The sequence below is a fragment of the Aquarana catesbeiana genome, linkage group LG13, assembly GCF_042186555.1.
Source record: "Aquarana catesbeiana isolate 2022-GZ linkage group LG13, ASM4218655v1, whole genome shotgun sequence".
Taxonomy (NCBI): Eukaryota; Metazoa; Chordata; class Amphibia; order Anura; family Ranidae; genus Aquarana; species Aquarana catesbeiana.
In genome coordinates, this window is record NC_133336.1 from 171,338,764 (window position 1) to 171,356,019 (window position 17,256).

The window sequence follows — 17,256 nt, forward strand, 5'->3', positions numbered from 1 at the left end:
GTGCAGTGACGGCTTTTTGGCAAGTACGATCCGAAAATGCCTGAGCCCATCTCTATGATCCAAGTTGGCAACAGTGTAAGCACATTCCCAAATTTCATTATGTCCTCCGAGTGAGTCACCAGGCCCTTCTGAGACCAACCTTCCTCCTGGCTTTCTCCAGCAAGGGGCCTCCCCTGGATCTTCTCCTTGGAACAGCTTCAGGACCACTTCCGCTCATGTTAGGCCCCAAACAGGTTATAGGACCTAACAGCAGAGCTCCATCCAGCAGCACCCTGCCAGGCTTCAGCCCAGAAAAAAAGAGCGAGCATATGATCTGTCCCAAATATTTATTTCCTTCCCAGGATGCACCAGTGGCCTAAAACCTCCTACTTGGTTGGCTGAAGGAAATATAAATATTTATAACTCAGTTTTCTTTATGAAATCTCATACTATGGCCAGCGATACCAGTAAAACTACCGGTGACTAGGGATGAGCTTCGTGTTCGAGTCAAACCCATGTTCGACTCGAACATCGTCTGTTCGCCGAATTGCGAACGATATGGGCTGTTCGCGCCAAATTCGTGTGGCGCATCACGGCCCATAATTCACTGCATCGCAGTGCATTGCTGGCTGATGATTGGCCAAGCATGCACTATGACCCGCATTCTTGGCCAATCACAGCGCCGTCTGAACAGAGAGCCGTAATTGGCCAAAGCCAAGGAGGCTTTGGTCAATTATGGCTCAGGGGATTTAGTACACACCCCACACTATATAAGGCCACCTGCACGGCGGCCCTGTGTAGTGTGTGTTCCGGCGTTGAAAGAGATAGACAGAGAGACAGTGTCATTTGATTTAAGTTACATATATATATATATATATATATATATATATATATATATATATATATATATATATATACACACACTGTATTCAGTTTAGCTAGATCTGTTCCTGTTATCTTCTTATCTTCTTACTGACAGGCAGGCTTGTCTTGTTACAGTATATACAGCTACCTGAAGATAATTGCTGGTGTTCTTTTGATGCCACAGTCAGGCAGCTAAACTATTTACAGTTAGTGTAGTGCATCCTCCTCACAGTGTTCAGTTAAAGCTACAAGTTAGTTTAGTGCGTCCTCCTCACAGTGTTCAGCTAAAACTACAAGTTAGTGTAGTGCGTCCTCCGCACAGTGTTCAGCTAAAGCTACAAGTTAGTTTAGTGTGACCTCTGCACAGTGTTCAGCTAAAACTACAAGTTAGGGTAGTGCATCCTCCTCACAGTGTTCAGTTAAAGCTACAAGTTAGTGTAGTGCGTCCTCCTCACAGTGCTCAGCTAAAACTACAAGTTAGTGTAGTGCGACCTCTGCACAGTGTTCAGCTAAAGCTACAAGTTAGTGTAGTGCATCCTCTGAACAGTGTTCAGCTAAAGCTACCTGTAGACGGTTGGTGGTGTTTTCCTGATCCTATCACTACCGCAGGCAGCTAAATAAGCTACAAGTTAGTTTTTTGCAAGCTCTGCACAGTGTTGACCTAAAGCTACCTGTAGAAGGTTGGTGGTGTTTTCCTGATCCTATCACTACCGCAGGCAGCTAAATAAGCTACAAGTTAGTGTAGTGCGTCCTCCTCACAGTGTTCAGCTAAAGCTACAAGTTAGTGTAGTGCACAGTGTTCAGCTAAAGCTACAAGTTACGGTAGTGCGTCCTCCTCACAGTGTTCAGCTAAAGCTACAAGTTAGTGTAGTGCGTCCTCCTCACAGTGTTCAGCTAAAACTACAAGTTAGTGTAGTACGACCTCTGCACAGTGTTCAGCTAAAGCTACAAGTTAGTGTAGTGCGACCTCTGCACAGTGTTCAGCTAAAGCTACAACTTAGTGTAGTGCGTCCTCTGAACAGTGTTCAGCTAAATCTACAAGTTAGTGTAGTGCGACCTCTGCACAGTGTTCAGCTAAAGCTACAAGTTAGTGTAGTGCGTCCTCCTCACAGTGTTCAGCTAAAACTACAAGTTAGTTTAGTGCGACCTCTGCACAGTGTTCAGCTAAAGCTACAAGTTAGTGTAGTGCGTCCTTTGAACAGTGTTCAGCTAAAGCTACAAGTTAGTGTAGTGCGTCCTTTGAACAGTGTTCAGCTAAAGCTACAAGTTAGTGTAGTGCGAGCTCTGCACAGTGTTCAGCTAAAGCTACCTGTAGAAGGTTGGTGGTGTTTTCCTGATCCTATCACTACCGCAGGCAGCTAAATAAGCTACAAGTTAGTTCTTTGCAAGCTCTGCACAGTATTCACCTAAAGCTACCTGTAGAAGGTTGGTGGTGTTTTCCTGATCCTATCACTACCGCAGGCAGCTAAATAAGCTACAAGTTAGTTCTTTGCAAGCTCTGCACAGTATTCACCTAAAGCTACCTGTAGAAGGTTGGTGGTGTTTTCCTGATCCTATCACTACCGCAGGCAGCTAAATAAGCTACAAGTTATTTTTTTGCGAGCTCTGCACAGTGTTCAGCTAAAACTACAAGTTAGTGTAGTGCAAGCTCTGCACAGTGTTCAGCTAAAGCTACCTGTAGAAGGTTGGTGGTGTTTTCCTAATCCTATCACTACCGCAGACAGCTAAATAAGCTACAAGTTAGTTTTTTGCGAGCTCTGCACAGTGTTCACCTAAAGCTACCTGTAGAAGGTTGGTGGTGTTTTCCTGATCCTATCACTACCGCAGGCAGCTAAATAAGCTACAAGTTAGTTTTTTGCAAGCTCTGCACAGTGTTCAGCTAAAACTACAAGTTAGTGTAGTGCGAGCTCTGTACAGTGTTCAGCTAAAGCTACCAGTAGAAGGTTGGTGGTGTTTTCCTGATCCTATCACTACCGCAGGCAGCTAAATAAGCTACAAGGTATTTTTTTGCGAGCTCTGCACAGTGTTCACCTAAAGCTACCTGTAGAAGGTTGGTGCTGTTCTACAGGCAGGCAGTTGATTTTGCTAGCTGCAGTATCAGTATATATATATATATATATATATATATATATATATATATATCCCAGCTTAGTGCAGCTACAGGCCATTAGTTTGTCTGGAAGGCCAACAAGGAGAGGCAGACAGTCACAAGCCAATAAAAAAGGGCAAGCAGGCTCTGCGTCTAGAGGCAACAGTGCTGGTCGTGAAGACGGTGCATCCTCATCAGCACGTGGCCATGGGACACGCTTGGCCTTTTTTTTGGCAGCTGGCCGTGTTGAGCCGCAACATGTGGAAGACTTGGTCGAGTGGATGACCAAGCCATCCTCATCCTCCTCATCCTCTCTCACCCATGCTCAGGGTACTTTGTCTGGCAAAGCAGCTGCCAACGCGGCCTCTTCCCTCGGCTCAATGGCATCAGTGACTCCTTCCCTAGCCCCACCATGTCCTCCTGAGGAGTCCCTCGAACTGTTTGACCACAGTGTTGGGTACATGCTCCAGGAGGATGCCCAGCGTTTAGAAGGCTCTGATGATGATACTGAGCTAGATGAAGGCAGTAACGTGAGCACAGACAGAGGGGGTGCCCAAGAAGGACAGCAATCTGGCAGTCATGCTTCCCTTGCTGCAGCATACTGCCAGGTTTGCTCCAGTGATGAGGAGGGAGGGGATGATGAGGTCACTGACTCAAGGTGGGTGCCTGATAGGAGAGAGGAGGAGGAGGAGGCACATCACCAACGAGGCAGGATGCCCTCCAGGGGCCAGCCTAAGGGCAGCACACTGACTGCATCACACCCCAAAGCTCCACATGTGCAGGGCGCTGCTGTCTCTGCGCGTTATTCCAAATGTTCTTTGGTGTGGGCCTTTTTTGAGACGAGTGCATCAGATCGCACCACTGCTATTTGCAACATATGTCTCAAGCGTATCTCGCATGGCCAAAACATCTCCTGCTTGGACGCCACATGCTTGACCAGACATATGTTGACCTTCCATGCAGTTCGTTGGCAAGCGTACCTAAAAGACCCACACCAAAGAACAAAGAGGACCATCTCCAACCCCACTATACCTTCAGTCCTCTCTGAGACCTGCACTGAGAGGAATGAAGGTGTAGAATTAGGTGTGTCACAGCCAAGTACTTGTGGGCAATCTGCTTTTGGTACACCGATGTCAGATTGTACCAGTCAAATTTCCCTGCCCCAGCTGCTGCACCACGAAAGAAGTTCGCTCCCAGCCATCCACATGCCCAGCGGTTGAATGCCAGCTTGGCAAAATTGCTAGCACTTCAACTGCTGCCTTTTCAGTTGGTAGACTCTGCCCCCTTCCGTGAGTTTGTGGAATGTGCGGTTCCTCAGTGGCAGGTACCCAAACGCCACTTTTTCTCACGGAAGGCGATTCTGGCTCTCTACCGGCATGTGGAAGGCAATGTCTTGGCCTCGCTGGACAGGGCGGTCAGCGGTAAGGTGCATATTACCGCTGACTCATGGACAGGGACGTTACCTAAGTTTCACCGCACATTGGGTGACTCTGCTGGCAGCTGGGAAGGATGCAGGACAAGGTGCAGTAGTGTTGGAGGTTGTTCCGCCACCACGCCTCCAAAATGCCACTACTAATGATTGTGACACACCTCTCTCCATGGCCTCTTCCTGTGCTTTGTCCTCGGAACCAGCGGTGCTCCATAGCTGTTCAAGGGGCTACGCAAGTATGCAGGCCAAACGATGCCATGCGGTGCTTTAGCTGGTGTGCTTGGGGGACAGGAGCCGCACTGGGGCAGAGGTTCTGTCAGCTCTGCAGGGGCAGGTTCAGAGGTGGTTGGCGCCACGCCAACTTAAGGCAGGAATGGTGGTTTGCGACAATGGCACCAACCTCCTCTCTGCCCTCCGACAGGGACAAATGACCCATGTGCCCTGTTTGGCTCACGTCCTTAACTTGGTGGTGCAGCGGTTCTTGGGCAGGTACCCGGGCTTACAGGATGTCCTGAGGCAGGCTAGGAAAGTCTGTGTGCATTTCCGCCGGTCATATAATCCCAGTGCTCGGCTGGCAGACCTCCAAAAGGAGTTTAACCTGCCCAAGAACCGCCTAATCTGTGACATGCCCAAGAACCGCCTAATCTGTGACATGCCCACCAGGTGGAACTCAACGTTGGCCATGCTGCAGCGGCTGCACACGCAGCAGAGGGCCATCAATGAGTACCTGTGCGACTATGGCACCAGGACAGGGTCAGGGGAGCTTGGTTTTTTTTTTTCCCCATGCCAGTGGGCCATGATCAGGGATGCATGCACTGTCCTGTCACCATTTGAGGAGGCCACGAGGATGGTGAGCAGTGACAGAGCATGCATCAGTGACACTGTCCCCCTTTTCCACCTGTTGGAGCACACGCTGCGTGGAATAATGGACAGGGCACTTGAGGCACAACAGAGGCAGGAAGAGGAGGACTTCCTTAGCTCTCAAGGCCCCCTTTATCCAGACAGTGTTCCTGCATGCCCGCCGATCACACAGGAAGAGGATGAGGAGGAGGATTGTGTCAGTATGGAGGTGGAGCCTGGCACTCAGCATCAGCAGCAGTCTTTAAGGGATCGGTCCCAAGAAACACATGGACTTGTACGTGGCTGGGAGGAGGTGGCTGCGGACCATGTCGTCATTAGTGACCCAGAGGACTCCGGACCAAATGCCTCAGCAAACCTACGCTGCATGGCCTCCCTGATCCTGCAAAGCCTGCGTAAGGATCCTCGTATTCGTGGTATCAAGGAGAAGGACCAATACTGGCTGGCAACCCTCCTTGATCCACGTTATAAGGGTAAGGTTGCGGACCTTATCTTGCCGTTGCAGAGGGAGCAGAGGATGAAACATCTTCGGCAGGCCTTGCAGAAAGGTCTGTGCAACGCGTTCCCAGAGACTGGGAGGTTACAAACTCCTGTTTCTGGACAACGTGTTGCTGAGGCTTCGGTCAGTCAAAAAAGGAGTGGTGGAGAAGGTGGCCGTCTGACCGATGTGTTCAGACAATGTTTTAGTCCGCAGCCCCAAGGTATGATCGGTTCCAGCAACCATCGCCAGCGTCTGTTTTACATGGTGCAGGAATACCTAGGGGCAAGATCTGACTTGGACACCTTTCCCACCGAAAATCCTCTGGTGGGTTACTGGGTCTTGACAATGGATCACTGGTCAGAGCTTGCACAGTATGCAATTGAGCTACTGGCCTGTCCTGCATCCAGCGTTCTTTCGGAACGCACATTCAGTGCTGCTGGAGGTTACAAAGCCGATCACAGGGTGCGTCTGTCCACCGACTCGGTCGATCGACTGACCTTCATAAAAATGAATCAGTCTTGGATCACCACCAGCTACCAAGCACCTGATGCTGATGTAACCGAATAATTTTTTTTGAAATCTCAGATCCCTTCAAAGACTTCCTATGCTGATACTGAGTGACTATCCTGAATAATTATCCTCTTCCTCCTCAATGATCACGCTGATAGCTTGTAAGAACATTTTTGGTTCTGGTCGCCGCCACCAGTGCCTAAGGCCCAATTTTTCAGCCCCTGTTTAACAGGGGCGTGTAATTACAATTTTTGGTGCAATACTTTGTAGCATAGCTCGTTTCTGCGTTCCAACTAGAGTATCTGTGAGGGGTTGCAGTGTTGTGGCACCAGCACCAGTGCCTAAGGCCCAATTTTTCAGCCCCTGTTTAACAGGGGCGTGTAATTACAATTTTTGATGCAATACTTTTCAGCAGGGCTTGTTCCTGCGTTCCAACTAGAGTATCTGTGAGGGGTTGCAGTGTTGTGGCACCAGCACTAGTGCCTAAGGCCCAATTTTTCAGCCCCTGTTTAACAGGGGCATGTAATTACAATGTTTGATGCAATACTTTTCAGCAGGGCTCGTTCCTGCGTTCCAACTAGAGTATCTGTGAGGGGTTGCAGTGTTGTGGCACCAGCACTAGTGCCTAAGGCCCAATTTTTCAGCCCCTGTTTAACAGGGGTGTGTAATTACAATGTTTGATGCAATACTTTGCAGCAGGGCTCGTTCCTGCGTTCCAACTAGAGTATCTGTGAGGGGTTGCAGTGTTGTGGCACCAGCACCAGTGCCTAAGGCCCAATTTTTCAGCCCCTGTTCAACAGGGGCATGTAATTACAATTCTTGATCTAATATTTCACAGCAGGGACCGTTTCTGCGCTCACCAAGAGCGAGTGAGGACTTACAGTGTTGTGGCACCAGCACCACCACCAAAGGCCCAATTTTTCTGCCCCTGTTCAACAGGGGCATGTAATTACAATTCTCGATCTAATATTTCACAGCAGGGCCCTATGAGGGCTTACAGTGTTTTGGCCACAACAACACCTAAGGCCCAAATTTCTGCTGAGTATATAGGGCAGGCCCCTACTTTCAAACATCCAACTTACAAACGACTCCTACTTGCAAACGGAAGGAGACAACAGGAAGTGAGATGAAATCTACCCCTAGGAAGGGAAATTCTCTCCTGTAAGAGTTAATATGGGAAAAACATTTCTCCTTTCCACTGATGCTTTATCACCAATCCTTGTTTCACAAAAAACCCCAAATTTTCAAAAGAACATTTGTCATTGGGACAAAAAGTGAGGTGAAATCTTCTGAAGAGGAGCACAGACAGCAAAACAAATGTCACAGGGGTGATAACCCTTCCCTATGTTTTCCAAAAAGCTTAAAATTGATTTTTTGGCTGGAGCTAAACACGTTAAAAATGTACCAGTTCAAAATTACAAACAGATTCTACTTAACAACAAACCTACAGTCCCTGTCTTGTTTGCACTGCCTGTATACTGCTGTTCAGAGTACAGAGCTTATATACTGCTGTTTCCTTTTTTAATTTGGGTGCGAAGTTCCCCTTAATATCCATACAAGACCCAAAAGGCCTGGTAATGGACTGGGGGGTACCCATGCCGTTTGTCTCACTGATTTTCATCCATATTGCCAGGACCCGACATTACATTAAAGCCGCAAGCAGTTTTAAATGACTTTTTTTCCTTTAAAAATGACATTTTGTGCAGGGACTGTTCTAAGCACAGGAAACATGCGCCACTTTACAGACATACTATAGGCACCCCCCAGGTACGATATTTAAAGGAATATTTCACTTTTTTTTTTTTTACTTTAAGCATCATTAAAATCACTGCTACCGAAAAACATCCGTTTTTAAAAGTTTTTTTTGCATTGATATATGTCCCATGGGGCAGGACCCAGGTCCCCAAACCCTTTTTAGGAAAATACCATGCAAATTAGCCTTTAAAATGAGCACTTTTGATTTCAAACGTTCGAGTCCCATAGACGTCAATGGGGTTCTAACGTTCATGCGAATTTTTCGGTCCGTTCGCAGGTTCTGGTGCGAACCGAACCGGGGGGGGGTGTTCGGCTCATCCCTACCGGTGACATTGCGAAATCACAACCCTACTAAGTTTAGGGAAGACCAGGCAAAGCTCTACACAATTAGTCTGGGCTGACTACTGCACAGCCAAAAACTAAATTTAGGCTAGTAGCCGCTGCTTAGGACAAGGGGGGCTACATGTGCCACTGTTAAATCGTTCAATTTGCCATTGCACACTATTCCTAAATTTGAATATTGCATGCTACATGCGCACACTACTATTAACACATTTTGCTTGTTGGCTCTGCCCCAATTCCCCCTGGAAGTCTAAGGCACATTTTTCCCCAGTTACGCACATCAGTATGTCATCTTTGAAGTAAGATGTCACTGTTGGTGCCCATTCAGAGCGTGAACTTTTAGAACCAAGTGGATCTCACAAACTATGCATATTTTTCCATAGAGTAGGTTCATATATTCTAAAATTTTAGTTTGAATGTAAGTACTAATTCCTACTGTTCTTTTGTAATTGCTGAGGCATAGCATCCCTGCTCTACCTATCCTCACAGACTGCTGCCCCTTGTAGCATTGAATGGTCATGAAGGTGTGCTTCCCCTGACACCAGCCTCTCTTTCTTCCCTTTTGTGAGTCATGGTGGGCCTCATTTAATGCATTAAGGGTGCATCATAGGACCTTGCTTGAATCAGGAGATCATGGTGCTGTCACTTAAAGTACTTTGAAAACGTTGACATCAACAAAGCAGCTAGGTAAAGTGGGTAATGATTGCTGTTTATGATCATATTTTGTAGCCCTTTTCATTTTTACAGTACCAGCTTTTTTATTTTATTTTTTTATTTTTGGTAAAGCAAGTATTATTAAGGATTCAACTACCATTATTTCTCCAACTAGCTATACCCTATCACCAAGATGTTGTACAGCCCGGGTCTGCATTCAGTTGCATAAAACTTCAGAGCCAGAAATGTTGAAACCCATTGCTCAATCCTGGGATTGCAAGCCTGACCAAGGAGCAGATAGGGACAGATAAGTACAGGGAGCCCAACAGCTGTCACTCACAGCTGACTGAGGTCTGAATGGTAGAGCATATCATCTCGGTGTACCAGCAGAACATGTATTGGCCCGTTGACCTATGGCAACCCCCTGCTCCTCAGCCAAATCCTCCCCTACAATGGAAGCACACATGGCAATAAAAACTTTGATTGATGTAACTATGAAACTGTGCCTTGTAGGATCACAGGCTTGGGGTATAGAATTCCCCAAATAACAGCTCATTGGCTGAAAGAAATTTACAGAGAGGCATTGTAAATATAAATATATATATATAGAGTTTTCCTCTGTTTTTATTTTCGTGCTGAAGTTTATTCTGTCTCTCTCTTATTCAGGTTTCCAACAAGGATTTTGAAATGGACAGTCCCAAACAGAATCCAATGCCTGCAGGTCAGTAAGTGTAACAGCGTCTCTGAGCAATTTTAGCGTTACTAGGTATAATCATTTTGTGACAGCAAAAAAATGAACAATGAGCACTTCTTTATGGTAAAAATCAGCCCAAGCCCTGGGTTATTTCTAGATTGAGTTCAGAAGTTTGGCACAATCCAAACTTCTAAGAGTATTAGAGGCTTCATGTAGCAGACAGCTCCTATTGTCCCCATCCCATGTCTTGATGTCATCAGGTTGGTTGGCCACTGCAAGTAAATCCTCCAGGGCTTTATAGTGATAGCACAGAGGCTGCATGAATGACAGTATTGTTTCCAAAACTACTCCATCTCAATGCTTCTTAGATTACTCGGACTTTGTTACACTGCTGGTAACCCATAATGTTCTGGAGAGGTACTGTACATACATGCACCATTAGACTTCCAGTGACACGTTTCTGATGTTTGGCAAAGAAAACTCTAATGCCCCGTACACACGGTCAGATTTTCCTATGAAAAATGTGCGATGGGACCTTTGTTGTCGGAAATTCCGACCGTGTGTAGGCCCCATCACACATTTTCCATAGGAATTTCCGTCACACAAAATTTGAGATCTGGTTCTCAAAATTTCCGACAACAAAATCCGTTGTTGGAAATTCCGAACATGTGTACACAATTCCGACGCACAAAGTTCCACGCATGCTTGGAATCAAGCTGAAGAGCCGCACTGGCTATTGAACTTTATTTTTCTCGGCTCGTCGTACGTGTTGTACGTCACCGCGTTCTTGATGTTCGGAATTTCCGACCAACTTTGTGTGACCATGTGTATGCAAGACAAGTTTGAGCCAAAATCCGTCGAGAAAAAAAACATGGATTTTGTTGTCGGAATGTGTGATTGCGTGTACAGGGCATAACTGTGCATTGTTGTGAGTTTGCAGGCACTCTCCGACACACATCCTCTAGTTGAGGAAAGTGAAAAGATAGTGCTTGTGTTATATTGCTGGTGTTATCTAAAGGTATTGATGTTGGTGTAAAATATCTGGTTCCTGGGCATGTAGCTTCTACCCCTGGAGGATCTCCACAGTCTGCTTGGCTTGCAGTGTAATGTAACAAAAAAATTAAATGAAAGCACCACTCTGCTAAGAGGTCCAGATTCACCTTTATTTTATTACAATCTAAAAAATAGGGCATTTTGGGGGTCCCCCTTTTCACATGTGGCAGACTCCGTTGGGAGTCCATCTGCTGAGCAGGAAATCTGTTCGTTGATCCCTGCTAAGCAGGCAGATGGCTTGTCTATGTCCACTCCCCTTATGCAGAGCAGACACAGCCAGCTGTCCTCTATGGGCGGTAGGGTATAAACGGACACAGGTCCGTTGACACCCGTCACTCCATGGAGGGCAATGGATGGTCCAATCCAAAACTGACATGCGGACCCGATCGGTCCAGTCCCTGTGAAAGGGGCCTAAACAGTAGTATGTTGCTTTAATTTAAATTTTTTTTACACAACACATATGCTCCATGCTGTCATTGAAGGGTGCCAGTGGTTTTACAGGTAGTGGTCTACAACCCATTGGGGGAGAGAACCATGTTGGCTGTCTGGTACAGAAAGACTACTTTTGGAAGAGAACTACAGCATTGTTAATATAAACTGTTACAGTTGCTATATCAAGGGCAGCATCAGTCTAATTTCATACATGTTATTGATATGAACACCCTGATAGTTTTTTGCTGTCAGTGTCAATTTAAAGAAAACCTGGCACACTAGTAAACCAATTAAACCAGCAGCGGGTGCTGAAAGCCCATAAGTGCTTTACTATTAGTCAGTGTGGCCACTTATTACTCCGAGATACCAATAGTGAGGCATGAGTGGACAAAGGGTGGACTGAAATAGATTTTCTATGTCAAATTCAGAAGTTGCATATTAGTGTTACCCTGGGTTTTAGGGGCTGAAAAGGCACTCCAACAGCTACAGTACTTAGATTAGCCAGCTTTATTTTAAGCTGGCCTCCTTGAAATTTGAAGAAAGAATAGATAGATGTTGAACATTTTATTTGCCTTTGAACACAGATTGGGCACTGAGTGGCCTGTCATTCATACAATATGCTCTTTCTTGGGAGATCCATCCTCACTATTGGTCCCGGATACCAAACTCTCTAGTAAAGTGCTAAGAAATCCAAAATGTCATAAATGTCACAGGAACAAGAGATGATTAAACCTGTTCCAGTGAATGCCTAAGGCTAGCATGGCTATGCATGTGTAGATTCTCCAATCCACGCTAAACAGGATGGATGGAGGAATCTTTAAGCCGCCTACTGTATTTACTCAGCCGCGGCATTTTTCTCAGCTGCATGAATACATGAACAGTGACTGCATCTGTTTGGCTGGATTTTTCACCGAGCTCAGTCGATTTACAAAGTGACTTTTGTCAAGCCAGGTGGTGCCAACAGGGCCAGTCATCCACAGTTCACATTTTACTTGATTCAGCAGGAATCGATCATAGTTTGAGCTGTCTACGGCTGGCTTTGAAGGGTATATCTCTTCCTTTTGTGTCTCTGAGACAAAAAGTGAAGCGAAATATCAGAATTGGGATAGACACAGAAAAAGCCATTTCCATACTCTATTAAAAAAAAAAATCGTGGTTTGCATACACTTAAGTCACAGTGCAGGTCTGTAGCAATATTACCACCTCTATTCTGCCATATTTACACCATTAAGCAGTATAAAAGCCCTGTTATCTGTAAAACAAAAACGTGTTTACCTGGCTCTCAGAAAATGCTGCTGTGGTTCCCCCATGTCAACCAGCTATGCATCCAAATGCACAGACATTTGGTCATAAGCTAAGGTGAAGGGAAGGGTGAAAGTTCAAGTCTAATCACTTATCGGCTCACTGTCAGAACATCATTTTCCTGAACCTCTACAGCTGAGGTCACATGGTCAAATTCCTGGGCTTTTGCCCACTTCCTCCTCCTGCACCTCAATATCAATAATTTGGTGTGATGAGGACTTCACGGTTCAATAGCAAAACACTGGAGATGGAATAGGGCATTACAGAGCTTGACTTTCTGACCTGAAGTCAATATTTGCATAATTACATTCTCAGTAGCCGTTGAGTAAATTTGTTGTAGTTTAATTTTGCATTAAGCTAGTCAATAAACACAAGATTACACAGAGTAGAGAAGGAGTAGACACCAAAGATATTGGCTTCATCTTGGGGAATCAACAGTGATTGGCTAAAAAATACACCTTGACAACTATTCCTCTAAAATTATTACCAGGGATGTTTGCCCTGCTTGCATCGATAGAAGCAGTTGTTGCATGATCTTACCAAAGTCATTCAGTGTATAAGTGACTATATTGTTCCCATTATTTCAGTGGCACAATAATGATTGACCAATAAATTCCAGACTGACTTTTTCTCCAAGTTCTTTAAGCCAGAAATGTCTTTTAAGGGCATTCCACCTTTAAGAAACCTCTTTTCTAGGTAAAAGCTATACCTCAAAGCACATACCACATCATAGTTTTAGGGCAGTAAAGCTGAATTTAGGCAGGCCATACATGAATCATTTTTTTAGATGAGTCAGATGGCTGTTTTAAAAAAAAACTGAATGGATTCCACCATCCACACAAGCGAGGTGGATAAAGGAATTCTTCCAACTGTGTTACTGTATTCTGATAGCAGGGACTCCTCCACTGTTAGAATAGCCAATTGGCTGCCGTGCTGATCAAAGGAACATTTTCCAACAAGCCAGTTCTAGAGAAGTTGATGATTAGATTGACTTCTTTGGAACAGAAATGGCCATAGATGGATCAAAATTTGGCCTGTCCCTGCTTACACTATGTTGCAATGAAACTACTGAACTGCAGGTTTATGTCTTAGTTATTTTACATGTTAATGGAAAACGTATTGTAACTTTTTTGTTCTGTTTTAGACATCAAGGCTTCCAGGATAGAACAGTTTATCAACAACTCCAGAAGGGTAAGTCCAACAGCAGTAGGCTGGGTATTCCAACAGTATTTATAACAGTACCTATCTATTAAATGATTTCATAATGAACATGGTTTTTATTAAACTTCATTTGCCTGAAATGTTGACAGTAATATTTTTAAAGGGTTTTTTTTTTTAGTTTCAATATGTTTTTTATTCAAAATGTCAAAGTATATACAAGATACAAACGTTTTGCATAAACAGCAAGAGACATTAGCAGGGAGTTCAATATAGACAAATGAATAATAACAATCTACATATGAAATGCTCAGTTTCCATAAGGCATCAGACGACACCGTAGTAGCCAATTAATCAAGGAAAGCCTATTTCAAAAAAGTTATGCAACATATTATGAAACACAAGTAATGGTTTCAGTCAGTCATACATGAATATACACATTAGATAAAAGCAGCAGTGTGCAATCTGAGTGTAGTATATTAACAGATTTATTGTATTGAAAGGATAAATGGCAACTCATATAAAATCAGGCTCATCACATAGTAAGGGTTTCTGGTGGACAATCTCACGACAACAGGGAACCTCAGACCAGGGTAGATGGATACACCTGCAGGACCAAGAGAACATACCAGGGGGTACCAAAATAAGTGCAACATTAAATTTACTAAGAAACACTAGTAAATTAGAAACTCTCATGGAAAGAAGAACTGGCACTTTTTGTATGTAATCCGTAAGTGGTCAGCTCATGCATCTGGGATGGGAAGCCTCTTCCTACAACTTGCAGCCTGGAAAGTACGGACATCAGGCTGAATGACAGCTTAGATGAGGAAGTGGAAACCAACAAGATGGTGGAGAAGTGATGTCATTGGGATGTCCGAGGGCAGAGCTAAGCATTTCAAGGCCACTCAAGCCTCTTTATCAAGCAAGGCAATGATCAAGAAGAAACAAATAGTGAGAAAATAAAGGCAAAGAAAAAAAGAACCAAAGAAGGGAAAGGAAACATAAAGAGAATTAGGTCTGGATGTCCTCACCTGGCGCTAGATCTATTCAAGTTGGAGAATGTACTCAGTTCTGGATACATTGGGCCCATGGGTCCCACATGTTTTCACCATTTTCATTTATAATGTCATTTATTTCCTCAGATATTTGCTTGTTTGCAAAAAAATGTATGGTAAAAGAAATTCTTGTCCAAAGCACGAGTAGACTTGGAATAATAGGAAAGGAGGCGTGCCTGATGTGCAAAAGAATGCAAGCTCGATGGTAAGTAAAGAGGCGTTTATTAAGAATAGTGACAAGTATATAAAGCCAACGTGTTTCGTGAGAAAGGGGCTCTCCCTTCTTCAGAGCTGTTGCTGCACGCTATTAAATGGGAATGATTCCCACACAGTTATATATTTGCAAGGTTTCGGAGGTAAAATTGACAAAGTGACTGAGGTTCCAGGGGCAACCTGCATGGGAATTATTCCCATTTAATAGCGTGCAGCAACAGCTATGAAGAAGGGAGAGCCCTTTTCTCTTGAAACGCATTAGCTTGATATACTTGTCGCTATTCTTAATAAACACCTCCTAATTTACCATTGAATTTGCATTCTTTTAAACATCGGGCACACCTCCTTTCCTATTATTCCTAGTCTACATGTGGAAACGCCCTTAAGGCCATACCAGAAAGGCAGCAGCCCAAGCCCTAAGAGGGTTCACTGCCAGTATCCACCATTGGGCACAACAATGGAGGGACATCTTACTTAGCCACACAATAACCCACCCACGACCAGTGACTGATCCAGTCAGTCCAGCACGGTCTTCAGCACAAACAAGCTACTGGTCCAAAGCACAAGGATAGGATCTGCTTACCATACCATCTTAGTCTTGTGGTCCAGTCCATCTGCAATATCTCCAAGACGATTCTCAGTGGTCTTCTGATCATGTTAGCCTGACTCTGTCACACTTCTGTTCACCTGTATTGTTTAGGTGCAAACTTGCTGGTAGTATACCCATATGAAGTTTAACAAAAGTCATGTTTTTTGATAGCTGTCCTATAAAAGGCTCAGCTTTTGAGAATGTTACCATGAACAAACATAGAAATGCATCCAAGGCTATTTGATAGAAGTACTGTAGATATACTTCCTTATATGTTGTACTAAAGGAAGGAAGACAACGTTATCATCATGGTGACATAAATCACAAGTGCAGCGTTGAACACTAGTTTAAAGTCCCAATACTAGAAAGATGAAGCATTTCCATATAAAAACAGTCCAAAGGGTGCAAGTCCACACAAAGAAGAACTGGGAAGGATCCGTCACCAAGAGGGAAAAATTCACACTGACTCTTACCCCAACGAATGGACCACTTAGTCAAAAGCTGTCAACAGCGCTTAAAAATGATCCACTTCGATATCACCATACACATGGAGAGATAAATTGTGTGAACACCAGTAGGATCCTCCTTGGACAAGCTATCATCGCATCAGATCATCATGGAAATAGGCATAAAAAACATAATTGCACTGTATTACTGACAAGTAATTATTACTGACAAGCCAGAAATACTCACAAACATCATAGTAATTAAGCGCATGTAAATCCAATAGACGCGATCAATGTTTCCAACCAGTAAGATGGCCAACTGCTGAGCTTGAAAATGTCACATGACCTCACTCCTCCCACCGAGTTTCATCACAAACAGACATCATCAGGGGCATGGTCATGTATACGAGAGTCGCCATATATATACTACAAGCTAGAAATTGATTTAGAAACAATTAACAACGGAAACCGGAAGTTAAAACCACCAGTGTCAGACAAGAAATTACGCATCTGCATTCCACCCGGAAGAAGTGGAGTGTTTCAACAATTTACTGATAAAGACTGCCTATCAATAGAAAAGAAAAGCAGTCAATCTAATCACACTGAGATGGCTAAAATGAAAAATGACTAGCCTAAAAAGAATAGCGCTGGTGTTGAGTATTACCGGTAATTAAGACATCTTTTCCTTACGTGACACCGCCAATATAAACCCATGATAGGTAAAGCTCATAGTGCCATCTAGTTGTTGGAAACTTTGTTAACAGATTGGTTAAACCCAACTTCAAAAAAATTATAAATTTATCACAAAAAAAAAAAATCTAACAATAAATGTAAAACACTCAATATGTAAATATTTCATTAGAAACTACAATATCCAAAAAAATCAATAAAAAAAGAACAATAGAACTTGTTCTGTAATGTTGGAGACAATCCATATATCACCAAGCTACTTCTTCAGTTCCAATGCTTGTCAGGAAGATACCGCACATGTTGGCAAGGGAGGGAATAAGGCTACATTTCCACTAGTGTGCCTCCAAAGTCGCGCGATTTAAAGTGCGACTTTGGAGTTCCAGTTTGATGCAATTTTGATCTGACTTTACACTCGCTGAGACAAAGTTGTATCAAAAGTCACATCAAAGTAGTGCAGGGACCTTTTCAAAGTCGCTGCAAGGTTAATTTGTATAGATTGGAACTGGTGCCATTGAAATCAATGGGCTGTGACTTGTCATGCGACTTTATGTGTCCAAAGACACACAACAAGGCACACTAGTGGAAACAGAGCCTTATACAGTGAAACCCCAGAATATGTTTGTGCCTGACTCTTTTTCATTGACCAAATTTTGACAGATTTAT

At 44.1% G+C, this 17,256-nt stretch overlaps 1 protein-coding gene across 2 annotated transcripts in view; it reads left to right on the forward strand.

Annotated features, from left to right (window-relative positions):
• Window positions 1–17,256, forward strand: part of LOC141117367 (receptor-interacting serine/threonine-protein kinase 3-like) — an 84,679-nt gene that overhangs the window by 59,741 nt on the left and 7,682 nt on the right. For both annotated transcript variants that reach the window (XM_073610202.1, XM_073610200.1), the window contains 2 exons: window positions 9,628–9,682; window positions 13,587–13,633. In XM_073610202.1, the coding sequence (XP_073466303.1) occupies window positions 9,628–9,682; window positions 13,587–13,633 (102 nt within the window). The remainder of the gene's footprint in view (window positions 1–9,627; window positions 9,683–13,586; window positions 13,634–17,256) is intronic.